Source organism: Nicotiana sylvestris, chromosome 2, assembly GCF_000393655.2.
Source record: "Nicotiana sylvestris chromosome 2, ASM39365v2, whole genome shotgun sequence".
In the NCBI taxonomy this organism is placed as follows: Eukaryota; Viridiplantae; Streptophyta; class Magnoliopsida; order Solanales; family Solanaceae; genus Nicotiana; species Nicotiana sylvestris.
In genome coordinates, this window is record NC_091058.1 from 177,813,909 (window position 1) to 177,838,437 (window position 24,529).

A 24,529-nucleotide genomic window follows, 5' to 3' on the forward strand; every position below is an offset into this window, starting at 1 on the left:
AATTGATATCCCCTTTTCACTCATGTGACCGAGTCTCTGGTGCCACAGGTTTTGAGACGCCTCTTTTTCCATAACATTGAGGCTGTCTGAACATACCTTCACATGAGTTTTATATAAGTTGCCACAAATATGTCCTCGAGCGAGAATCATAACCCCTTTCAGCAATTTCCATGTGCCTTTTCCGAAATAACTTTCATAGCCCTGTTTGTCAAGAGCTATACCTGATATTAGGTTTAGACGAAGATCTGGCACATGACGGACATCCTTCAATATCATTGTACTCCCGATATTTGTTTGTATTTTGATATCACCAATTCCAACTATCTCACAGGAAGAAGTGTTCCCCATCTTCACTACTCCAAAGTCTCCTGCTTTGTATGTTGTGAAGAAATCTTTTCGGGATGTGGCGTGGTATGATGCTGCAGTATCTACCACCCATTCGTTTTCTTCTTGACTTGAGACGTGAAGGCATGTCTCTTCTTGGATGGAACAAATGGCTACCTCTCCGTGGGTAGTGACTAATGCATCTTATCCTTTTGCTTCAACTGCTCCTTCTCCTTATGCAATTTTCTGCAGTTCTTCTTTAAATGGCCCTTTATTCCACAGTGGTAGCACGCATATGATGACTTCCTACCATCCGTGGATTTTCCCCTACTCTTGCTTCTGCCTCTCCTCTTATCTTGACTTCTTTCTTGTTGTCTCCCTCTTTCTGTAATAAGGGCATGCGACTCACCATGATCGATGTCCTTTCTTCTGGCTTCTTCATTAAATAAGGCATCTTTAACCATAGACATGGTCAGATTTCCACTAGGAGCTGAATTACTGAGAGAGACTACCAGCGTCTCCCAACTATCAGGAAGAGAACTAAGAAGTAGTAGGGCTTGCATCTCATCCCCGAGCGGCATGTCAACAGACGATAATTGATTTATCAAGCTCTGAAACTCACTGGTATGCTCGGCAACTGAAGTTCCGTGCTTTAACTTCAAATTTACCAAACGCCTCATCAACAAGGCTTTGTTCCTAGCGGTCTTGGCTTGATACATCCCTTCTAACTTCACCCAGAGGGCATACGCATCTGTCTCTTGTGCAACATGATGAAAAACGCTATCGTCAATCCATTGTCGAATTTGACCGATAGTTTTTCTGTTTAATTTCTTCCACTCTGCTTCTTTGGTGGAATCGGGGTTCCTACCCTTTGCTTCTATGGGATCAAACAAATCTTTACAACTGAGGAGATCTTCCATTCGAGGTCTCCACAATGTGTAATTTGTGGCAGTAAGCTTTATCATAGCTCCAGATGATGATGACTCTTCCATTATGTCTTTAAAATGGCTTGGTCAAAATTTTGGAGCAGAATCTCACCAAACGGAACTCACCAACACGTCCGGAATGGTGAAAAATGGTAGGATTGACTCTTCTTGGGTCAAAATAGGGCCTCCAGAAAATTTTCAAAATTTACACCAAACTTTTGGGGTTAAATCGAAAATATACTGAACTTGTGGGGCAGATTTATAATTTCAGTAACTTCAGGGGTTATTTCATACATTTCTAAAAATTATGATGACTGGGCGCTGGCGTGGCACTGACTAGATGCTGACGTGGTGCTGACTAGATGCTGACGTGGTGCTGACTAGATGCTGACTGGATGATGACGTGACGCTGACTGGGCAGTTACTATTCATCATCTTCTTCCTTGGGCAGAAGAAAAAAAATTGCCATAACTTCTTCGTTTTAGCTTTGTTTGGCCTCCGGAAAATTGCGTTGAATTCGTATCGACGCAAGGAATCTAATGAAATGATCAAAACACACCGAAGATCACGTTTTCGAAAAACGTAAATCCGGGTTGAAATTTTCAGTGTTCCGATATTTCTCGATGAACACAGAATCGAGGGCTCTGATACCACTTGTTGTAATTCTCGGATCAATATGAAGATTATTTGGGAGGAAAAACAACTCTATTTCACAAGAATAGAATTACAGGGAATTTACACCAAGAATTTCTCTCTACAAAAAAACCTCACCAAACTCTCTTTTTGTTCTCACAATCTCTTCCTGGATTGTATTTCAATCTCTCTGGATTGATTTTTCTGTGTAAAACATAAGGCTCTATTTATAGCCTTAAAGAAGGTGGTTGGTGGTTGAATTCTTCATTCAACAATGGAGGCTTCAACAATGGTGACTTCTAGAATGGGTTGGTGGCTTCAACAATGGTGGACTTCTAGAATTGGTAGTTGGCAGCAGCTGAACTTATCATATTTTGGCACCATGAAACAAGGAACCATTTACCTGTCCCGTAACCACCCACTTCCATTTATGTAAGCCAAAAGCATGTAGAAGCGAATAGCTCTACTAGGACCACGAAATTTTGCAAACCTTTCCCTGTTCGACATTGCATCGAATTGCAACCACCAGCCCCCAAATTTGCAGCAACAAAGTACTGAAAATTGGAAGACTCCATTGTCACCAGGCAGATCAAGTAACTGGGAGAAATAGAGATAACTCCTTACAAATGAACAGCTTAAGCCACTGGGTGTCAGTCTGGTAAGAACTTTCATAACACTTGGCTTTAATCTGAGATAGCCTTTGTCGCAGAGTACCACCTTGTGGATTCTGGATATCAAAAAAACAAGCTCCTCAGCCAAAGTGTCGCACCAGCAATATCCACCGGTGAAGGCATTGTTGTGCAATGGCGAAGCGACTCGATCGCAGTACTCTAGGTGCTGTCAAAGAATATCTTGCCCACAGGGCTTGAATATCCTTCAACCAATCCACAGTCAAGCTCTCCAATACACTCCTTCACATCACTGGCAGTTGTATCGTCCACTATGGCCTCCTGCATCCTAGCCTGCACGGCTGGACATGCAGGAAAGATAGAGCTGGATGCCGCACAGTTGCTTAGACATAATCGGGTAATTTTCTTGCATCTTCAGTAGCAAGCCAAGATTGCTAGAGATTCGAGTGTTTACCATTGGATAAAATTGGAGATAATTCAAATCCATGGAGTCCGGAACGATGAAAACTCCAAATGGAATGAACTGCAGCTCAAATTTAATGGAACACAAAGGAAAACAGATTTTATTGATAACTCAAAGAAAATTACAAAGGAAACTGATAAAAAGTACAATAAGGAAAGCAGAATGGTGATGAGAAGACTTAGAAGAACAGGGATGAGAATCAAAACTTGCTCAACAAACTTCTTGCCTACTCCACTATAATGGCACTGTGTTATTAACTAACCCCAACCTCTACAATCTTTTGACAGAGCCAAGCCCTTAACCTGGATCCCAAGTATAATATGTGAGCCCCTGTGATGGTTTCTTAATTCTTTTGCTTCTTCTCAATGGCCTTCTAAGCGCACCAGCATCATAGTGTCCTGTTTTCCAGGTTCCATGCGCCCTTTTGCAGGATGCTAAGTTAATATTGACGGCACATCATGGACTGGGTGGCCTTTCTTGTTTCTTTCCATTATCCTTCGAGCAAGAGAAACTTGCTTCCCAACGGCAAATATGAATGCCTTTCCTTTTCCACCAGCACCCCTGGCAGTTCTTCCAACACGACGTACATATTCGCTAGGGTCTCGAGGATAATCAAAGAGGACCACATGGTCTACACCTTCAAAGTCGATACCTCGGGATGCTCTACAACATTGTTTAGAAGACATTAATTCAGATCTTTTGTCCCTTTTTCTTGTTGATTAGTGAGGAAAACAACTGAAGCACGTCATCTAACTGACACATGAATAACTATATGAAAAAATCTAAAAAGGAGTTTGCTACAGTACCGGTCGGTGCACACCAAGAACAAACAAACGTTCTCCATCTTTGAGCGGCGAAACTCCTCCATGTTTGCAAGTCTCCTTCCTTGGTCCAGTGCAGCATGGAAGGGTAAAATTTTTATGGAGAATCCTTTCCTGTCAAAGCGCTTTAATGCATTCTCAACTTTTCTGCAGCAATCAATCTGCATATGCATGCAGGAATGAGAACTTTCATACATGCAAACCAAGAGTAATAAATATACTTGCAGAAGAAACTAAATCTTATTCACCTTGTTGCAGAAGACAATTGTTTTTGGAACTGGGCTATCCTCCACCAGATGAAGTAGAGCATTCTTTTTATTGATAAAAGCTGTGTCCGGACTCTTTTCAGCTGTTTCATCTCCACTGCAATCTACAAGGAACTGGTAGTGCGAAAAACAGAGCATCAGTGCCATAGTTATGGAGACATGACACGACTCTTCTTATAATATAAAAAAAGACATGAAATGACTCTATGCCCAGATTGGTGTTTTTATGTGTATCCATGGAAGACGCCTCTCACCTTTTGAATAGAAGGTAGTGAGGCTATTTCAGTATAACGAAGCAAGAGTTGAGGCTCTATGATGCAAGAAGGACAAGACACAAAATAAAGACTTAACGTGTAGTCTGTTAGATGAGTCTGACTGCTAAAATGTCTACCAAATAGCTAGGATTGACTGGATGGCAGATCCATTAGAGTGCCCCTGATTGGAAGGACGGAAATATATTTGTAAATCTTGTCCACCTACAGAGGAATGAGAGTGGAGACTACATGTAACCATCAAACTAGAACTTCACCTCAAACAATGACCTTAGGAAGGAGTCTTGTACATTCATGCTATCACATACTATATCATTAAGCATGGGAGTTGTATAGTTGAAACGGCTAAAATTAACTTGTATATTGTGGTTGTCAAATGGTAAATAATGCTTTAGCATAAAATAGATAGAATAGAAAATCTCCCACATTGTCATGTACTTAGGATGCTGGTAGCATAAGGTAGACTATATGCTACCTCTCTTCAAGAAAGCTACTGATTTTCCAGCGTGTATCTATCACTAAGTTGCTCGGACACGGGTGCGAATCTAGAGGTCGGATCCTTCAAGATGTAAATTCTAAGATTCGAGGATCCGGCTAAAAATAATTCAAGAAAATAAAAATATAAAAATATCTCTAAATTATGAGAAGTTTTGAGGAATACTAATGTATAGTTTGTAAAGTGTGGATTTCTTTTTTAGTCTCAAGTTGTAGATAAGTAAAGGATTGATTTCCTAGTTATGGTAAGCTATTTTCTTTCCCGGTTTCGGTTTTGATTTCGGGAATCAAATTGTATCTTGTCTCAAATTTTTCCGTCCGTCATGGTCAAAATACCCAAATTGTTTGACCAAATCCGGTACGGATCCCATACCCACACACATACTAGTGTCGTGTCGACACGGATGCGGCACCTAAATCGTTGTGTCGGAGCAACTTAGATTTAGAGTACCAGCATAGTTTTCTTGTTTCCATTTGAACTTTTTGTAATTATCACATACAGAAATTTCTTTTTATTTTTTTTGACATGGTTCGAAACTCGGTGGATAATGGGTCCACCCCTCTACCCTTCTCCGCTCATGTACCAGGCTTTTGTCTGCAGCATGGTTTGAACTTGTAATGTGCGTCTTATCACACAACATGACACGTGTTGCACTCTTACCACTAGACCAAAGCCTTAGAAGCCACGTCTAAACATTTCTATCTAAACAGTTTCATTTTCTACTGATACACTCTCATAATGATATTCTTTTCCTCCTAGTATGGAAAAAAATTGTGAAAATTTTCAATATTACTAGGATATGGACCGAGAAACAATAGCTCCATAGAACGCAGGTTGCAATTATTAAATTGTTACCATAGACTAGAGTGAACAAAGAAAATGATATAGTTTTAGTTGCGGAAAAACTATCAGAAGGTAAAGCAAAGACAAAGATAAGAATATGAGTAGGAGAGATGATAAATCTAACATATCAAAAGCAACAGGTATTAGAATTACGGATTTCCCTTGAACGAAGGGATGTTGTCCTCAACAAAGGACTCAAGCATCCAAGATCAAGTGAAAAATAAATCAAGACTTGAAGAGCGTCTGAGCTGAAGATTGTTTTGTTCGTAGTGTGGATTCTAAATTCATTGTTTATGAGAACCATCCAAGTGTTTGTGGCGAATAAGTCAAACACAAATTCAAGACGAAGATTCGAAATCAAACTTTTCAAGCCCTTGAATCGCAATCAAAGTCGAACTCAATATATCTAATATTCTTCTTGAGAAGAATCAGAAGAGACGAGAGAGAATAGAGATTGCAACCTTCATTGCATCTTGAAATCGAATATTATAATTTGCAACATTTTTCTTGCCTTGATTATTTTCAGGCACGAAACTTGTGTTTACATATATTTTGGATTACCACAAACTATTTCAAGACCTATACATATCCACACAATCAGAATAATGAAAAAGAGCAAATAATTCTTTATCATCCAGGACAATGAAGACAATCATTAGAAGAACTGCATAATAACCAAAGAATCATCCAATTTCACTCCTGTTTAATTTATCTCTTTTTCATTTTTGCCTTTTGTATCGGCATAGAGTGCTGCAATGCAAACCACCTAAACTTTTATTCCAAGTAGCTACTTCCATTTGTTCATCGATGGGACCTCTGAGATTCAATCATAAGCCAATTTCTCATAACACAACCCCCACCCCACTTTCCCCATTCCATAAAATAATAAAGTAAAGAAGGCTATTTTGGTCAAATTTTCTCCCGATCGGATAGGGAAAATGGGAAAAAATGGATGGTTCTTTCATCCCACTGATAAAAGTCTAACTAGAATAAGAATCTATTACTTTGAGAAGACAATCGTTGGTTTATCCTAAACTGTTCTTGATAACGAAATATTGCTAAAATAATTGATCACGTCAAAAATCTCGTCTCTTTTTCATAAACAGTAATAACAGGGCTAGTTCTCTCTGCTAGCATATGAGGTTAATCACTTACACTGAGATCAAGATCTCATTTCATAAAGGCAAGAGGAAACCCTGGAAATAATGTACTTTGACCAAGGCAATCTAAGCAGAAATTACAATTAGATATATCCTACAGCTTTAACAATAACATCTGTTTCAATTTTTCCTAGGAATCCCGGGGATTTAATTCTGGCCGGAAACAATCAACCTTTTTAAGGTTGCTCTTATTAGCAAGCTTATGCAAAATATTAGGGAACAGATTTGACAAGAAAATAAGGCAACAATTTTCCGCTAGGTAAATTTGTACTGGTTTGACAGGAGTGAAATAAGAAATACCTCTTCCAAGCCAGGGCTTGTACGGTGCATACCAGGACCACTTACTAGTTCACAATCAGGAAAACTTTCTACCAGCTTGTTGTATATGTCCATGGGCAAAGTTGCAGTCACAAATAGATACTGTGTGGTGATTGGTGAAGAGTCAATCAAACATTGAAATGCAGTCTCAAAATCCTCATCACTAAAAAGGATATCAACCTCATCCAGCACAGCACTGAACAAAGATAAACATGAAGTGTTAAAACTGTATAAGCAACTGATATATAATATTCTCAGTTTCTCGTAAAGAAGTATCTCAATCCAGAAAAAAGACATGTAACCTAAGTGTGTTTTCCAGCAGTTAATGAAGCTAATTGAACCACGAGACCAGGATTCAAATCTGTAACGACCCAACTGGTCATTTTGAGTTTTTTCCTCCAGACTCTTGATTTGGAACTTTCCGTTCCTTTTATGTTTTACGACTTGTGGGTATGGGTGGTTTGGACCCCGAAATGCTCGGGAAAGAGTTGGAACATTATCTTGCTATCCGAAAGGTCAAAAGGCTTAAGAAGCAATTTTACCCCTCGCTTCTAGTAATATCATTTTGGTTCATGTTTTGAAGTTCCCAATAAGTTTGTATGATGTATTCGGACTTGTATTGATGTGGGAGGCTGGGATCTGGTTCTACAGCAACGCATCGACTCCCTTGACCATAATCCAGGAGGTGCTACAGCAGGCTTCAGTAGCAAGCCCCACTGAAACAAAGTTCAGTGTGGGCGGAGGCATCGGCTAGACATCTTCGAATACATTCCAGGTTCTATCTTCCTTTGTCTTTATATATTTTGATTTATTCAGTATCTTTTTGTCATTATATATTTTGATTTTATTTTGTATCTCTTTCTCTTGTATCGTTCTTTGTCTTTGTTGTTTACAACGCATTCACTTGCATCAATTACTTGCTTTTCTGTAGTTGCTTTCTACTAGTGCCTTAAGCTGCATATTATATTCTTTTAGTTACCTTGTGCATGTTGTAGTAGTACTAGCTTAGAATCTATGAGAATGCACGGGAGAAAAATCTATTATTGATATTCTATTTAATTATTATGATTGAATGCACGGGAGGATGAAGATTGGGAGACACAAGTCACGCTATCACATGTTTGAACAACGGAAGCTATCTCTGAAGATGTATGTTTAGAAGCTTTGTATGGAAGGAACTCAATATAATCCGGTAGAGAAACCATCCAACTATTCATAGTATTGGATCCCATTTTTCTACAACCAATTTCTCAAATTCTTCATTAAAAATTGTATCGTTAACCATGAATGCCAATTGAAAACACTTTTTATTTTAGGAAACATTGTTCCCTCGCCGGAATATAAAAAAGTTGTCGGAATTTGATGAAACTTGAATGAACAGACTCTCAGAATAACCTCCTGAGTAATCTTTCCAAAAAAAGCTTCGTCGGAAAAATCATTGTAGCCGCCAAAAACTCAGTGTAGTTGTCGAAAAAATCTCAAAGTGATCGAAATAAAAAGAAAAAGGTATGGATAGGCTAGGAATTACTAGGCGATCATACTATATAGAAACTTTTTCAAAATCTGGCCGGAACAGGGTCAGATCTCGCTAGAAAATTTCTCCCTTTTCCGGCACGTGGGAAGGTGTTTTCTGGTGGGTCGCCCGAGCCTGAGGAGTCTTGTGGTGGTATTGGTTTTTGCACAACACCAACGGAAAGTGATTTGTTACGGACAACCTCTTAAGCCGCCGGAAAATTGCACATCGACGAGGTCTTTCTTTTCGAAAGTCGTTGGAATGATGCACAACGATAAGTTTCTCACTAATGCTCTGATACCATGTGAGAATGCACGGGAGAAAAATCTATTAATGATATTCTGCTTAAGTATAATACAATGAGCCATATTTATACAATACATATCATACTCTTATTCTGTGGGACTAGGACTAATTCATATTATTTACATAACTATCTAACAGTATACCTTAGAATATTGTGGTCAGGGCGAGTGATGGTAGAGTGAGGTCATGTCCTTTGGGTTGGGGGGGGGGGGGAAGGGCAAAGGTGATAAGGGAACCGCTAGGTTGATGATTGGGTCCTGGAATATAGGGACATTGACGGGAAGTCTTTAGAGTTAGGGAAGATTCTCAAGAAAAGAAAAATTAATATAGTGTGTGTCAAGGAGACTAGATGGGAGGGTACTAGGGCACGGAAAGTTAACGGGTTAAAATTGTGGTATCCAAGAGGTGCTAGGGGCAAGAACGGGGTTGGTATTTTAGTTGATAGGGATCTCAGGGAGCTAGTGATAGATGTTAGGAGAGTGAACAATAGGCTGATGACTATTAAGCTAGTGGTTGGTGGGTTCACTTTAAACGTGATTAGTGCATATGCGCCTCAAGCGAGCTTGGACGAGGAGGTCAAGAGGCACTTCTGGGAGAATTTGGACGAGGTGGTTCGAGATGTCCCGCTTACCGAGAAGCTTTTCATAGGAGGTGATTTTTGCCATATTAGGACTGCTAGGGGCTATGATGATGTGCATGACGGGTTCAACTTTGGAGGTACGAACGAGGCAGGAATTTCATTGTTGGAGTTCGCTAAAGCTTTTGATTTGGTGATAGCTAACACATGTTTTCAGAAGAGGGAAGACCACTAGGTCACTTTCCGGAGTATGGTGGCCAAGACTCAGATTGATTACCTTCTCTGCAGGAAGTATGATAGAGGCATGTACACTAATTGCAAGGTTATCCCGAGTGAGTGTCTATCGACACAACATAGGCTCTTAGTAATGGACCTGGAGATTAAGAGAAAGAAGAAGAGAGAGCGGTGTATGGTCAACCCAAGATCAAGTGGGGAGCCTTGAAAAAGGAATTTTTCACATTCCTATGTATTCGTTTTGGTCTATCACATGTTATTCTTTTTCTTACTTTATCTAGTAGCGCATAGCATAAGTATTGATGTGAAAGACTGCATTCTTACTTAGCATCTCCATTGCAATATGAAACTTCCAGAATAAATATCGAATTAACTGAAGGATAATATACAACTACTACAAAAGATACAACACTCACATGTGCTAGCCATTGGTGAATCGTGATTCTACGGTTTTTTGTGATTTAAGACAACTACTTTCAATCCAAAGTTCATCAGACGTTGCCTAACAAACACGAGAGTAATAGCCTGTTTGGCCAAGCTTCTTTTTGGCGAAAAATGCTTTTTTTTGGCCAAAATTCAGGTGTTTGGCCAAGCTTTTGGAAGGAAAAAAAGTGCTTTTGAGGAAAAGCAGAAGCAGTTTTGGAGAAGTAGAAAAAAGTAGCTTCTCTCCGAAAGTACTTTTTTGAGAAACACTTTTGAGCAAAATACACTTAGAAGCAGTTTTTTAAAGCTTGGTCAAACACTAATTGCTGCTCAGAAGTGTTTTTCAATCTAATTAGCCAAACACAAACTGCTTCTCACCAAAAGTACTTTTAAGAAAAACACTTTTGAAAAAAAGCACTTCTCAAAATAAGCTGATTTTTGCAGCTTGGCCAAACGGGCTATAAATATATCCACAATGCTAATACACCTCCCCCCCCCCCTAAAAAGTGAGAACTGGACAGATATAGAAAAGACCTTAAAATGCAAGAAACTGAAAAAAAGTTTTAACTACTAAAAGAAATGTAATACTACTTGAGGCTAGTTTAACAGTTTTAACTATTCAAGGAAAATGCTAATACCACTTGAGATTAGTTAACTGCAAGTAGCCCTCTTTGATAAGAAACATAAACCGGCCAGGAGTTGCTATAAGAATGTCTAACTCCTGTCTTAGGTTCTCCAATTGAGTTCTCTGGCGAAAACCACCAGTAACAACCATAGAATGGAAAGGAACACCAGATTTCGAAAATGAGCGGCAGGTGCTTAAGACCTGCAAAAGTTGCAGGAGAAGAGTAAGTTTTTCTTCTTTTCTTTTTGACGAGTGAAATACAGCTAAGAATGAAAGTTCTTACATATCAAAAAACACAATCCAAGTTTCACCACAGTCGATGCAACAGAATGTGTGATGAGGCCTTGAACTAGAAAAAGAAAGACTTTAACTATGGAGGAAAGTGAAAGAACAAGCATGCAAACAAGTAATTCAACTTTGGAAGAGAGATTCAGTGAAACCAAAGAATGTCAAACTACAGACAGAAGATCCTTTCATCGCACAAAAAATAAGTAAGAGCCAAGCCAAACAGAGTACTAGCTGGTTGAGACAAAACATCTTCTGAAATTGCCAGCTTCACATTTTGGGAAAAGAGGAAATCTGATGTCAAAATCATCAAAAAAAAAATTCAAATGTAAAATTCTACATTGAGATCTTATCAATTTGAACTGGCAGGAGAAAATAATTGGGGTGATAAACCATGGTGAGTATTATAAATTTTGTAATTTTTGATAATCTCATGTGATTTCTCTTCAAAGCATAGACTTACAATCAAACACATACTCTAGATGTACAAACAACTCTGTCAAGTACTGTTATTTTAACCCAGTAAGTGCGGCTGAAAGAGTTAAAATTTACCTATTAAAAAGAATGAGAAAGAAGAAAAAGGTGAAACAATGCCAGTGGTGAAAGAATCAAGGCTAAATCATTAGAATGGTCTATCTGAAACTAAGGAAGGAATAAAGTTCAGTACCTGTATAAGTGTTTCACCAATAGCTTTCAGACATTTCGAGATTCAGGTGCTAACCAGAAACAATAAACCGATGCATTATCTTTTTGATAAAGTAATAAAATATCATTAATAAAGAGCATAAATGCCCGTATACAAGAAGTATAGCAAAAACAGAGAATCTCACAACATAATTTGATTCTCTACAAGAGCCACCCAATCTTCTATCCTTAAAGGAATCTCATGGGTACACCAAAACATAATAAGAGAAAAGAGGTTATTCCTCAAATGTACAAAGCCCTTCTCTACCCCATCAAAAGCGCTCCTATGTCTCTCTCTCCAAATGATCCACACGAGTGCTAGTGAAGCGACATCCCATGTCATGCGCCTTCTTCTTCACCCTCTAAATTTTTAGCTGATCATTACTTCTTTAACCGTGCCAGTGGATCCAGGCATCACCCCGCTGAACTCCAAACCAACTCAACACTTCTCCCCACAAGCGAGATGCAACATGGCAATGTAAGAGAAGGTGATCTACATCCTCTCCCGAGAACTTACACATGAAGCACCAACTGACACATGTAACTCTCCTATTCTTCGTGTTCTCAGCCATTAGAATCACTCCCCTCGTAGCTAGCCTTGCAATCAAGAAAAATACCTTTCTCGGTACTCTAGGGATCCACACCGAACAATAAGAAAAAGTTGCTTCCTCTCTACCCAGATGTACACCGTAGTAGGACTTTAACAGAAAGAAAACCCCTATTCCCTCCCCCCTTCTCCAACCATCATGGCTAATCTGTGAAGTATTCTGCTTATAGAGCAACTCCATCAATCCCTGTAATTCTACGAACCCCTAGTCTCGCAAGTTTCTCCTAGACCTCAAACCCCCCAATGCGTTTCTCCCCTTTGTATCCTCCTTATGCTTTGAATTGACATCTTCCTTTGGCATGATATCTTAGGAAAAGTGATACTCGAAGTGTTACCTCCACACCATTTTTATCCCCAAAAGCTTACTCTACTACCATAACCCCCACCCCCACCCCACCCCCACCCCTAAAAGATACATTACCAAAATAATTTGTATTCGACTCCCCTTCTTCCAACACTGTCTCATATTCACTCGTAACAACACCACCATTAAGCCTTATCATCGTAGAATCTGGAAAAGGAGTCACATAAATTTCCATAGCCAATGAATTTGAATTGTTGCCCCCTAAATTCACACCTAGTTGAGATTCTTCATCAAGACTTCGGATCACTTGCCTATCTTGCTAGATGGATGCAGAGGGAGAGGAGTGCGTGCTCCCTTCCAATTCGAGAACATGTGGTTGAAAGTGCCAGGATTTGGTGACAAGGTGAAAGAATGGTGGACAAGCTACAGGGTATCAGGGACACCTTCATTTCGTCTTTCGAAGAAACTTAAATTGCTCAAGGGAGATATTATTAGGTGGAATAAGAAGGTTTTTGGGAGGGTAGAGGTTAAAATGAGGGAGCTTATGCATGAATTGGGGGAATTAGAGAGAGGGTAAGGGGCGAGGGAGTTAGATGAATCTGAGAAAGCGAGATGGGGGAGGTTAAGAGGGAAATAGTCGAGTTAGCAATAGCTCAAGAGACTAGTTGGCGGCAAAAATCGAGGGCGCTCTGGTTAAAAGAGGGGGATTCGAACACCAAGTTTTTCCACAGGGTGGCGGGTGCAAATCGAAGGAGAAACTTCATTGAGTCCTTAGTTGTGGATGGCGTGAGGATTGAGGGAGAGAAGGAGGTAAAAGGGGCGATAGTGGGGTTTTATGAGAACATAACAAAGAGGAAGTTAGTTGGAGGCCGACTTTGGGGGGAATAGAGTTCAACCACATAGGGGAGGGAGACAGTGAGTGGCTAGAAAGGGCTTTCGAGGAGGAGGAGGTACACGAGACTATGTCGAGTTGTGCTGGTGATAAGGCCCCCGGGCCTGATGGTTTCTCCTTGGCCTTCTTCCAACTCTGTTGGGACACCATCAAGGGAAAGTTGATGGAAGCCATTGAATACTTCCATGTGAATGGTGTTTTCGAGAGAAGTATCAATGCTTCTTTTATTATTATTGTGCCTAAGAAAGAAGGTGCATCTTGTATCCGAGACTACAGGCCTATTAGTCTCGTGGGGAGCATTTACAAGATTATTTCTAAAGTGCTTTCCAACAGGCTCAAGAAGGTTCTTGACGTGTCTTTTTCGTCCTCCAAGAATGCGTTTGTGGAAGGTAGACAGATCCTAGATGCTGCTTTGGTAGCAAATGAACTTGTAGACTCCAGAAGGAAAAATAGAGAACCCGGCTTACTATGCAAGTTGGACCTTGAGAAGTCTTTCGACCATGTCAATTGAGAGTTCCTGGATTTCATTATGATGCGGATGGGGTTTGGGGCAAGATGGAGGGGATAGATCAAGTTCTGCATTTCCTCAGTCAGATTCTCTGTCCTGGTTAATGGTAGCCCGTGTGGTTTCTTTGGCAGCTCTAGGGGTCTCAGGCAAGGTGACCCCCTATCCCCCATGCTATTCATTCTAGTGATGGATGCTCTGAGTAAAATGATGGATCGTGCGACGGGCGGTGGCTTCTTGAGAGGATTCTCAGCTCCGATCGGGGTGCTCAGTGCTCGAAGAGTCTCTCATTTGCTCTTTGCGGATGACACCCTGGTTTTCTGTGATGCCGATATGGATCAGTTGGCCTACCTGAAGCAAGTCTTGCAGTGGTTTCAGATAGTATCAGGACTCAAAATCAACCTCGGCAAGTGTGAGATTTTCCAGGTGGGTGAGGTTGCTAATATTGATGCTTTGTCTTATGTTCTCAGATGTAAGGTGGGCTCCCTTCCCACTACTTACCTGGGTCTCTCATTGGGCGTTTCGCATAAGGATACTACAGTTTGGAATCCAGTAATCGAAAGGGTTGAAAAAAGATTAGCAGGCTAGCAGAAACGGTACTTGTCAAAAGGCGGTAAGGAAGTGCTTATTAAAAGCACTTTATCGAGTATGCTCACCTATTACTTGTCCTTGTTGCAAGCTTTGTGAGCATCACAGAAAAACTGGAGCGGCTTCAAAGGAATTTTCTTTGGGATGTAGCGGATGGAACTAGAAAATTTCATCTAGTGAATTGGCAGACAGTCACTTCCCCTAAGAAATGGGGTGGACTTGGAGTAAAAGATCTTAGGGTATTCAACAGAGCTTTGTTGGGGAAGTGGCTGTGGAGATTCGGTTAGAAGAGCATGCTCTATGGAGGGAGGTCATAATAGAAAAGTACGATTCCAGGGGAGGGGGTTGGAGGACCAAGGCAATCACAACACCTTTCGGTGCGGCATGTGGAGGACCATCATGAAGAATTGGGAAGCCTTCAATGGCAACATCACTTACAGGGTGGGAGATGGAAGGAGAATGCGGAGCTCCAAGATATGTTGACACTGCTATATGGGCAAGACAGGCCCCAGCCATCTTGTGATTCTTGGAGATAGGGTTTGCATGGCGATGGTTTGTCACCGTAAAGTCCTTTTACCAGGTTTGTCACCGTAACTTCCAGATTTTGAGCACAAAGGACCTATAGCCCATTCCTCAGAATTTCGACCCCCACCTTAAAAGATTGAGACAGATTCTAGTGTCGGCGATCACGTTGGAGTCTTCCTAGCACCAAGAACCCCTTGTGACACCTATGATTTTCCATTGTTTGCACCCAAAGAGGAACCCACAACCATGTTCTGGAAGTTCCGACCCACACTGCCCCAATTTCCTTTCAAGAGAAAGTCGTTGGCATTGATATTCTAGACAGCTCCATTGCCGAAAAACCTGGGACCTCTCATTAGGTCTTTCTGCTTCTCATCCTCCATCAGCATAATCTTTTTAGAGAGAGGCTCGCGATCAATTTTCGAGGCTTCGGGGAGATCCGAAGTGGGAAGACACCATTCTACAGTACAGAGACTCGCAAATCTCTCTAGGCCTCCACATGGGGTCGATAAACCTAGTACAAACCGGTTTGACTAGTCATTTCTTTTCGTTTGACCGGTCCAAATCTTTTAGTAAACCGGTTCAAGTTTGGCCTCCATATTAACTCATTAATCCAAGGGTATGAATGTCTTTTTGCCCCCTTCTTCTTCCATTTTCCATCCCCAAATTTGAATACGCCTATGTTAACTCCTCTTTTAGCCGTTATCGAGGACTCCCCTATCAATTCTGACACCAAACTTCTCCACCTACCATTTCTTTCCATATTCTACCCACCCATCTCTCGCTCTCTTCCCTCCCATATCCTTTCCCTACATACTCCTCATTATCTGGAGCTTCAGGGCAAATTTTTGGTGTCAACCATACCCTGAAGCTAGAGTCTTCCCGATCCTTTCTCTCTTGAAATGATCCACATGAGTGCAAGTAGAGCAACATCCCATGCCATGTGTCTTCTTCTCTGTGCTTTGAATTTCCAAATAAATATTACTTTATTAACCATGTCTGGCATCACCCACTGAACTCCAACCCAACCCAACACTTCTCCCACAAACGAGATGCAACATGACAATGTAAGAGAAGGTGATCTACATCTTCTCCTGAGAACTTACACGTGTAACTCCCTTCTTCCTCAGGTTCTCAGCCGTTAGAATCACCCCCTCGTCGTTAGCCATGCGAAAAAAAGAACACATTTCTCGGTACTCTAGGGATCCACACCAAACAAGGAGGAAGAGTTGCTTCCTCTCTAGCCCGAAGCACACCATAGTAGGACTTAACAGAAAAATCGCCCTTATTCCCTTCCCCATCTTCAACCATCATGGCTAATCTGTGAAGTATTGTAACGACCGGCCGATTATTTTGAGTACTAGAACCATGTTCCCCTATTTAATGCTTCTTCTATGTTTGTTTGTTCTTTTATGACTTGTGGAGATAGTTTTTTTCTATCAAGAATGGCCTGCGAGTGAATTGGAACACTTAGTTCCAATTTTGGAAGCTTAAATTGTAAGAGTTGACCAAGTTTTGACTTTAATAAGTTAGTTGAGATAGTTTAGATTTTTGAACTTGAATATTTATTCTGCAGATTTTATGCAGATTCTGTTTTTAAGTTGGCTATTTAAAGCCTTGTTATGCTTAATAAAATTATTGAGAGACATTTTCAATCAATATTTTTAATATTTTTGTTGTCCCATCTTTTAAAAACCAACAGTGATATCAAGAGCTTCATTGGTCTTACGGGATTTGTGAGTTCTTCCAAAAAACCATTTTCAAATCATTTTTAACCAATATCAATTTTTAAACCTATTTTCAAACATGGCAAGCAACAGTCTCTCTTTGAATGCTCCACGAACTTTCACCGGCGAAAACTATCGGATTTGCTCAGTGAAAATAAAATCATATCTTAAAACCTATAATTTGTTGAATGTTGTAGTGGAAGAACAATTCTTACGAGCAATTCCTGAAAATCCTATCATTGTCCAGAATCAAATACTTTCAAAAGAGATTTCAGATAAGACAAGGTGACTAAGATTGTTTTTTATGCACAAAACCAAAAAAAAAAAAAGAACGGGTCACATTGCAGGAGGATGCAAGTTAAAAAACACTTGAAAAAATTCACAAGCACAAATTACCAAAGAAGAAATTGAGGAGGATTAACCTTTATAGATTGCAGCAACAAAAGCAAGGAGTGTTGGATTTTGCATTTGTTACTGCTGATACTTGATTTACTATAATAAAAAGTACTTTAGTCGTAGGAGGAGTCCTAGTTTAAATTTAAATTTAATTGGATAAGTTAGTTGAGATAATTCAGGTTTTTGAACTTGAATATTTATTCTGCAGATTCTGTTTTAAAGTTAGCTATTTAAAGCCTTGTTATGCGTAATAAAATTATTGAGAGATATTTTCAATCAATATTTTTAATATTTTGCTGCTCCATCTTCTAAAAAACCAACCGTACATCCCATGCACTAGGAGGGATGAGTTGAGAGGTAAGTTTGAGCATCTTCAGCACGATCGCAAGACTGTGACTGAGTATGAGGAGTGATTCACAGAGTTGTCTCGTCATGCTCCTATCTTGATCTCCACCGAGGCAGAGAAGGTGAGATGATTTATTGAGTGTTTGAATTATGGCATCAGGATTGCAATGGCTCGAGAATCAGGGATTCAGACTACTTTTCACCAGGACGTGGAGATAGCTCGACGTATTCGTAGCCATGGAAGAGAGGCTATGGTGAGAGATAAGAGACCTCGTTGTTCTGGTAGCTTCAGTGGTATCTCATCTGGAGGTAGGGGTCAGTTTGGTAGAGGCCATCATAGCAGGCCGACTCATTCTGCACAGCATATAGCCCGTGGTGTCTAGTGAGGGTACCAAGGTGGATCCAAAGAAAATTGAGGCGGTTCAAGGTTGGCCTAGAGCTTCAGCTACAGAGATTAGGAGTTCCTTGGATTTGGCGGGCTACTATCGTCGTTTTGTGGAGGGATTTTCATCTACTGCAACCCCATTGACCAAGTTGACTCAGAAAGATATTCCTTTTAGATGGTCTAATAAGTGTGAGGAGAGCTTTCAGAAGTTCAAGACTGCATTGACTACAACTCCAGTATTAGTGTTGCCCACAGGTTCAGGGTCATACACAGTTTATTGTGATGCTTCATGCGTTGGTCTTGGCACGGTGTTGATGCAGGATGGTAGGGTGATGTGCTTATGTGTCACGGTAGCTAAAGCCCCATGAGAAGAATTATTCGATTCATTTGGAGTTGGCGACTATTGTGCATAATTGGTGTTGGTATGATTAGATGGGGGCTCAGGTGTGTTTCGGGATGGTTTCGGATCATTTTGGTGTTGTTTGGAAGTTGCTAGTGTCTGATGCACCGCACCTACGATGAAAGGTGCACAGGTGTGTTGGTCACACCTGTGGCGCATTGTGAGCAAATGCGCATGTTGGCAAGGCGGGCGACGCCGCAGAAGCGAGCTGCTTGTAGCACCTGCGGAGTCGCGCCCAGGGGAGAGATGTCGCAGGTGCGCATGTTGATCAGGCCAGAGGTGGTCGTACCTGCGAGTTTCTTGTTGTAGGCGCAGATGCGTGTGACCTAGCACAAAAGCGAAGAAGGAGCATGGACAGCTCCCAAATGCGAGTGTGGTCGCGAAAGCTGTCTCGCAGATGCAATATTTTGGGCCGCAAATGCAAATTGCCTGACAACATGATGTATTTCGAGGTTTAGCTCTTTTTTCATTATTTTGAGTATTGGAGCTCGAAAAGAGGCGATTTTTCAGGAGAGTTTCACTACTACTTTGAGGGTAAGTAATTCCTACCCAAATTTGATTACATAATGATTCCCCATGGATTTTAACCCCTAATAACAAGGATTTAAAATGTAAATTAGGGTTTTTATATGAACATAAGAGGATGTATTTTGGGGATTTATGGGTCGATTTGGACTCGGATTTGGAATTTACTTGTATATTTGGACTTGGGGTTATGGGTAGTCAGGATCTATCCTTAGACTCGGGTTTTGACCATGTGGGTCCAGGTTAACTTTTGTTGATTTTTTGGAATTTGATTAATGATTAAAGCTTTAATGATTGGGATTGATTTTTAATAGCATTATTTGACTCGTTTCAGTAATATTTGACTAGATTCGAGCCGTTTGGAGGTGGATTTGAAGGGAAAATATATTTTGGAAGGTTGAAGGTGTTACCGGGAAGAGGTATCTCTTGTCTATACTTGTAAGAGGGAATTGTCCCTATAGGTGATCTATTTGCTATATGTGTCGTGCCACTTATATTCGAGGTGATGAGCGTATATTGGTAGTTAGGTTATGACCTTAGCCGGACAGAGTTAGGCTTATGTTAGGCCTTATTCGGACCTTATGAATTGTTTATTAATGTTTTTTTGATTCTATGATTACATGATGAACTTTAATCATGATTAGAAGCCATGCTAGAGTTATAACTTGTTGATTGGATATGATGGGCTACTTTCACCGTATGGGCTTTTTATTTAGTCGTAGTCAAACAATTGCCTTACTTGATTTATGATTTATTGGCTTTTGGCTTCTTGCTCTTGTTGATGCCACGATCAGACTTAAAATGTTAAATAAGTACATTGAATTGTTATGAAAGTTGAAGTAGCCTCGACTCATGTAGTGGCTCTTATTTATCTATGAATGTTGACTGACTCATATCATGATTATGAAAAGGATTGAGTAATTGATATTGTATTCTTTCTCTTGTTTGAAAAGCATATTTAAATTCGAGGTTGTCATATTTCTACTGGTGAGCTTAATTGATTGTATCATGCTTTATTTCATGTTCTAATTATGTTTTCATATGCTCATTAAGCTATTAGTAAGTGCCAGTGTCGACTGTCACTACTTCTTCGAGGCTAGACTTGATACTTATAGAGTATCATAGTTTTGTACTCATACTATACTTCTGCACATTTTCTGTGGGTTCTGAAGCTGGTATGAGCAGTACCTAGTGGAGTACCTAGTGGTGGCATAATGGATAAAAAAAACATTTATTCATTCATGTTATCCACTAAAAATTGGTTGGATAATGAATTTTTTAAAAATGGGTCAAATATGGATAAGATCCATATTATCATTTACAAAATGAATAACTAATGGATTTAACTTTTACATTTGCAAAGACTCAAATTGGGGGTTCTCAAGTTTGGGAGACTAGGAATTCTCTCAAAAGTGATCATATTTAAGAAGTCGCGGATAATATCTATATCTATATTATCCGCTGGTTAACCCATTTTCTATTCGTATTAAATATGGTTCGGGGCGGATATTTTATTCGTTTTTTGCATTACCCGTTTTCGACCCGCCCACATCCAAACCGACCCGCCCGCTTGCCACCCCTAGTGTACCATTGAGCTAAGTAGGAGTATTTTGTTGGAGACTTCGTGGTGAGCTGTTTTACTTGATTCGATCTGCAGCATATGGAGTCCCCCTTCCCTACTTTTTTATAGATGTCTGTGTATTTTCATTTTCCGAACAGACATTGTTCAGTTGAGACTATATACTCTTGTTAGATGCTTGTGATGATTTGGTGACACCAGTTCTTGGGATTTGTGCGACAATTGTGGTCGCGTTTAGACCCTGTCTAGGATTCAGGTATTTTTGATATTGATATCTGAACTTATTCCGCCTTGTTATTTATATCATGAATCAGTTAAAGGCTTAATAGTTGAATTATATTGTTGTTGTTGAGTGTTGGCTTGCCCAGCAAGCAGGTTAAGCGCCATCACGACCTTTGGAGGGATTTTGGGTCGTGACAAGTATTCTGCTTGTTGAGCAACTCCATCTATCCCTGGAATTCAATGAACTCCTAGTCTTGCAAGTTCCTCCTAAACTTCAAATCGCAATGCGTATCTCCACCTTGTATCCTCCGTATGCTTTGAATCGACATCTTCTTTTGGCATGAAATCTTGTATATGTTAGGAAAAGTGATACACAAAGTGTTACCTCCACACTATGTATGTCCCCAAAAGCTTACTCTACTACCATCACCCAACCGATTCATTATTAAAAAACCGTAATGGCTAATTGAATTTTTCCCTTAGAGATGGTAGAAGCGCAGTAAATGTTTTACATTGAAGACGTGCCATGAAAATTATGAGAATATAGCATTGGGCCTTTGGCTAGGAAATTAGTGTAAAATATATTCTAACGCACTTGTCACACCAATTTAGGTGAAGTTGATGTCGCAGCCATAAAGTTATGAGCTGGTAATCGACTAATGCTTCTCTCTCTCTCTCATTTTTTTCTTCCTTTTCCAGTGTGTGGTTGCCGAACAGTTGGGGGAATAAGTGGCAAATGTTCCTTTAATGGAAGAGGAAATTTGACAGACCTGAGAAGCCAATTCAGCTGTTGGTGCCAGTACTACAACCCGAGGACTTTGAGATGATGGTTTGCTAAGTCCTTGAAGTTCTTCTTGCCTAAGACATTGAATAAGTGGTAGTAGATATGCCAAAGTCTTTCCAGATCCACTTTGATCAGATATTATGCAGCTCTTTCCAGCAATGATGGGTCCAAATGTCATGGCCTGCAAGTAGTCTATAATTACTGCTTGTAAGAAGCATAAATAGAGATTTCTCAAAATAATACATGGGGACTAGGGATAGCCATCTAAAGACAGATAAGAAATTGCCGGCACGAAAATAAAGCAGGCATTGCTGGGCCGTATTTTGAGGGAAATGAAGCGTCAAAGGAATCATAATAGGAAATCAAGAATAACTTGAAAACATCCAGAAGAAATATTTTAAAAGCAGGCTATTCAGAGGACACGTACTAGCCAATTGAAGCAGAGGTAAAGATACCCAGACAGATATATTGATGATGCAATTCAAACTACCATATCCATGAGACTGTTGGCATGTTAGCCGCTATTATGCATTAGAATTGCAGCAAAGCAATGAGGTAACCTGGACTATTGACCATTCCATGCTCAAAATAAAGTAAATTATCTACCTGAATATGTGAAGGGCGCACAAAGTGCTGATTCCCTAAGGATTCTATCATATAGTCACAGCATCCCAACTCTTGAAAGGATTTTCTACTAAAGAAATTGTTTTCATCATCCAAGTTTCGCCTTTCTCTAAAAATTTCTTCCCTCTTAAGACTGTAATGACTTGATCCCCCACCCCATCCACGTAAGGGAGAAGCCGAAGCTTTTGATCCAGGATGAACTACTCTTGCAGATTTTGCATGAGAATCACTGCTATAGCCTGCGAAATGTTTGCTAACATTTTCGATAACTATATCTCTATCTTCATCTTCCACTCTGATTAATTTTTGGAAATTCTTTCTGTCTTCTAGCTGCTGAATTTTGGCACGGCCTCTAGGAAGACTAAGCGTTTGTTGCTCTTTTAACTGATCAGGTTCATTATATGAACTGAATGATGATCGGGAAGAGGCATCTGCAATATTGTGTTTGTCGTGATCAACAACATCGCGTTCTTTGTTTTTTGTGTAGCTTTTTCTTACTAGATCTCTCATTCTTCGAAATTTCAGTCTGCCGAAATTCCCTGTCAATCCCCTAGTCGAAGCTGCAGAGCCGTAAGAAAGAACTTCAAAAATAAAGGAAAAGCATAGGAAAGAATTTCCATACAACACATTTGGAGATTTATAAGAGGGACCAATATATATCTGATTAGAAACATAAAGTAATACACATCCTGAACGTTATGGCAGTTTTAATCCCTCAAAGCTCGTGTTATAATCAGCAGATGAATGTAAACCATCTGATAATTTGGCTTGGCAAGTACCTAATAAAATATGGCACATATGTTTTCTTCTCAATCGATAAATAAAAGACAGCATAAGTTGCAATCTTAAGCACAGTGAACTCAGTACTTCACTCTACAGGAGGATAGATAATCATAGTAAGCAAAGGAAGATTGTTGCATATACTCTGTAAATAGCGCTACACATTCCTTTCCTCTATACTGTATCGCTCACTTTGGAAATTAAAAACCTAATACACCAAAAAAAAGTGTAAGCTCCAGATCCAACATCATAGACGCACAAAATTGCCCATTGGTAGTAATCAGACTGAAACAAACAATATCGTCTTTTACTTTTTTCCCTTGCTCTATCAATACTAGATTGCCAATCTTGGCTAGTACATAAAACATTTCACCAAAAAAACAATCCTGATATCCAATTAGCATCAATATTCACCAAAATTCCTCCATATATTTTATTTTCGACAAAAAGATTCCTTTCTTCTTTCACGTTGAACAGCCCATTTTGGATAGTACAAAAGCTAACACACCTGAAAACTTGCTTCAATTAACATTTAACACAGTATACAAAGTTCTGCATTAGTAATAAACTAAGACATCTAAAACAATTTTAAACAAAAAGGCCAAAATGTTACTTAGTGTGACCATATTTCCTTTTTTAGTTTGTTATGGAAAAAAATTAAAAACAATTTAACTTAAACTTTTCATTTTACGCCAAGTTATGACATGTTTAAAATCACAAGTTTCATTTTACCTTCATTACTGCTACTCTGAGTTGGAGGAGGGTGGTTGTTGTCAGGAGAAGTAGAAGCTAGAGGTTTCCATGAGAGAACTTCCTTGGAAGGGATGGAAGAGTCGTCATCTTCAGTACCTCCCCATACTATGAATTTATCTCCACTCTCCTTATCTATAAGCTGGTAAGCCCCTGGTGTGTCCATTGGCATACGACTGTAAGCAGCTTTAGTTGAAACCACCACCCTTTTGCAACTACTACCAACATTTCTGTGCAGCAGAAGAAGATTAACAGGATTCCCACATACGTTTGGGAATTTGAAACGTGCGGGCGCCGCCACCGCCGGTGCTGGTGCTCTTGGTGCAGAAAGCATTGTGGTTTAAGCTAGTCTAGCTGAATTTGGATAGGATCAATTTGGGAATTGACAATGCAAAACTTAAAACTTTCCTGCGCAATGTACAAATGCTGTTGCACATAGCACAATACGCCTTATCTATGATGATACAGGTGACGAGAATATTTTTGTGAATAATGCCAACTTGATATTTAGCAAATCAATTCTTACAAAAGTATGTGTTGATCATGTACAAATTAAATAATTTTAAATTGTCAAATACATAAACAGCCCTAAACCTATCATATTTTTTTCACTTAAATACCTCAACTAAAATGTTGCTCGTCTTGCTTGCCGGGAGAGAGGAAGCTTCCGGACCATATTTTCCATTAGTAGGCACGGATGCAAGTTAAAGGTAAAAGAGCTGATTGAATCCATAACTTTTAATGCGCAGTATAAATTTATGTGTAAAAATTCATTAAAGTTAGAACAAATAGTATA

At 39.8% G+C, this 24,529-nt stretch overlaps 1 protein-coding gene across 1 annotated transcript; it reads right to left on the minus strand.

Moving 5' to 3' along the window:
* Nucleotides 1–3,047: 3,047 nt before the first annotated feature.
* LOC104217536 (DEAD-box ATP-dependent RNA helicase 50) lies at nucleotides 3,048–24,282 on the minus strand. The gene is made up of 8 exons (XM_009767815.2): nucleotides 23,716–24,282; nucleotides 22,186–22,763; nucleotides 21,566–21,760; nucleotides 10,843–11,030; nucleotides 7,134–7,347; nucleotides 4,045–4,176; nucleotides 3,782–3,957; nucleotides 3,048–3,638 (listed from the first exon to the last, which is right to left on the minus strand). The coding sequence occupies exons 1-8, from the start codon at nucleotides 24,065–24,067 to the stop codon at nucleotides 3,410–3,412; spliced, it is 2,064 nt and encodes a 687-aa protein (XP_009766117.1). The 5' UTR covers nucleotides 24,068–24,282; the 3' UTR covers nucleotides 3,048–3,409.
* Nucleotides 24,283–24,529: the final 247 nt, after the last annotated feature.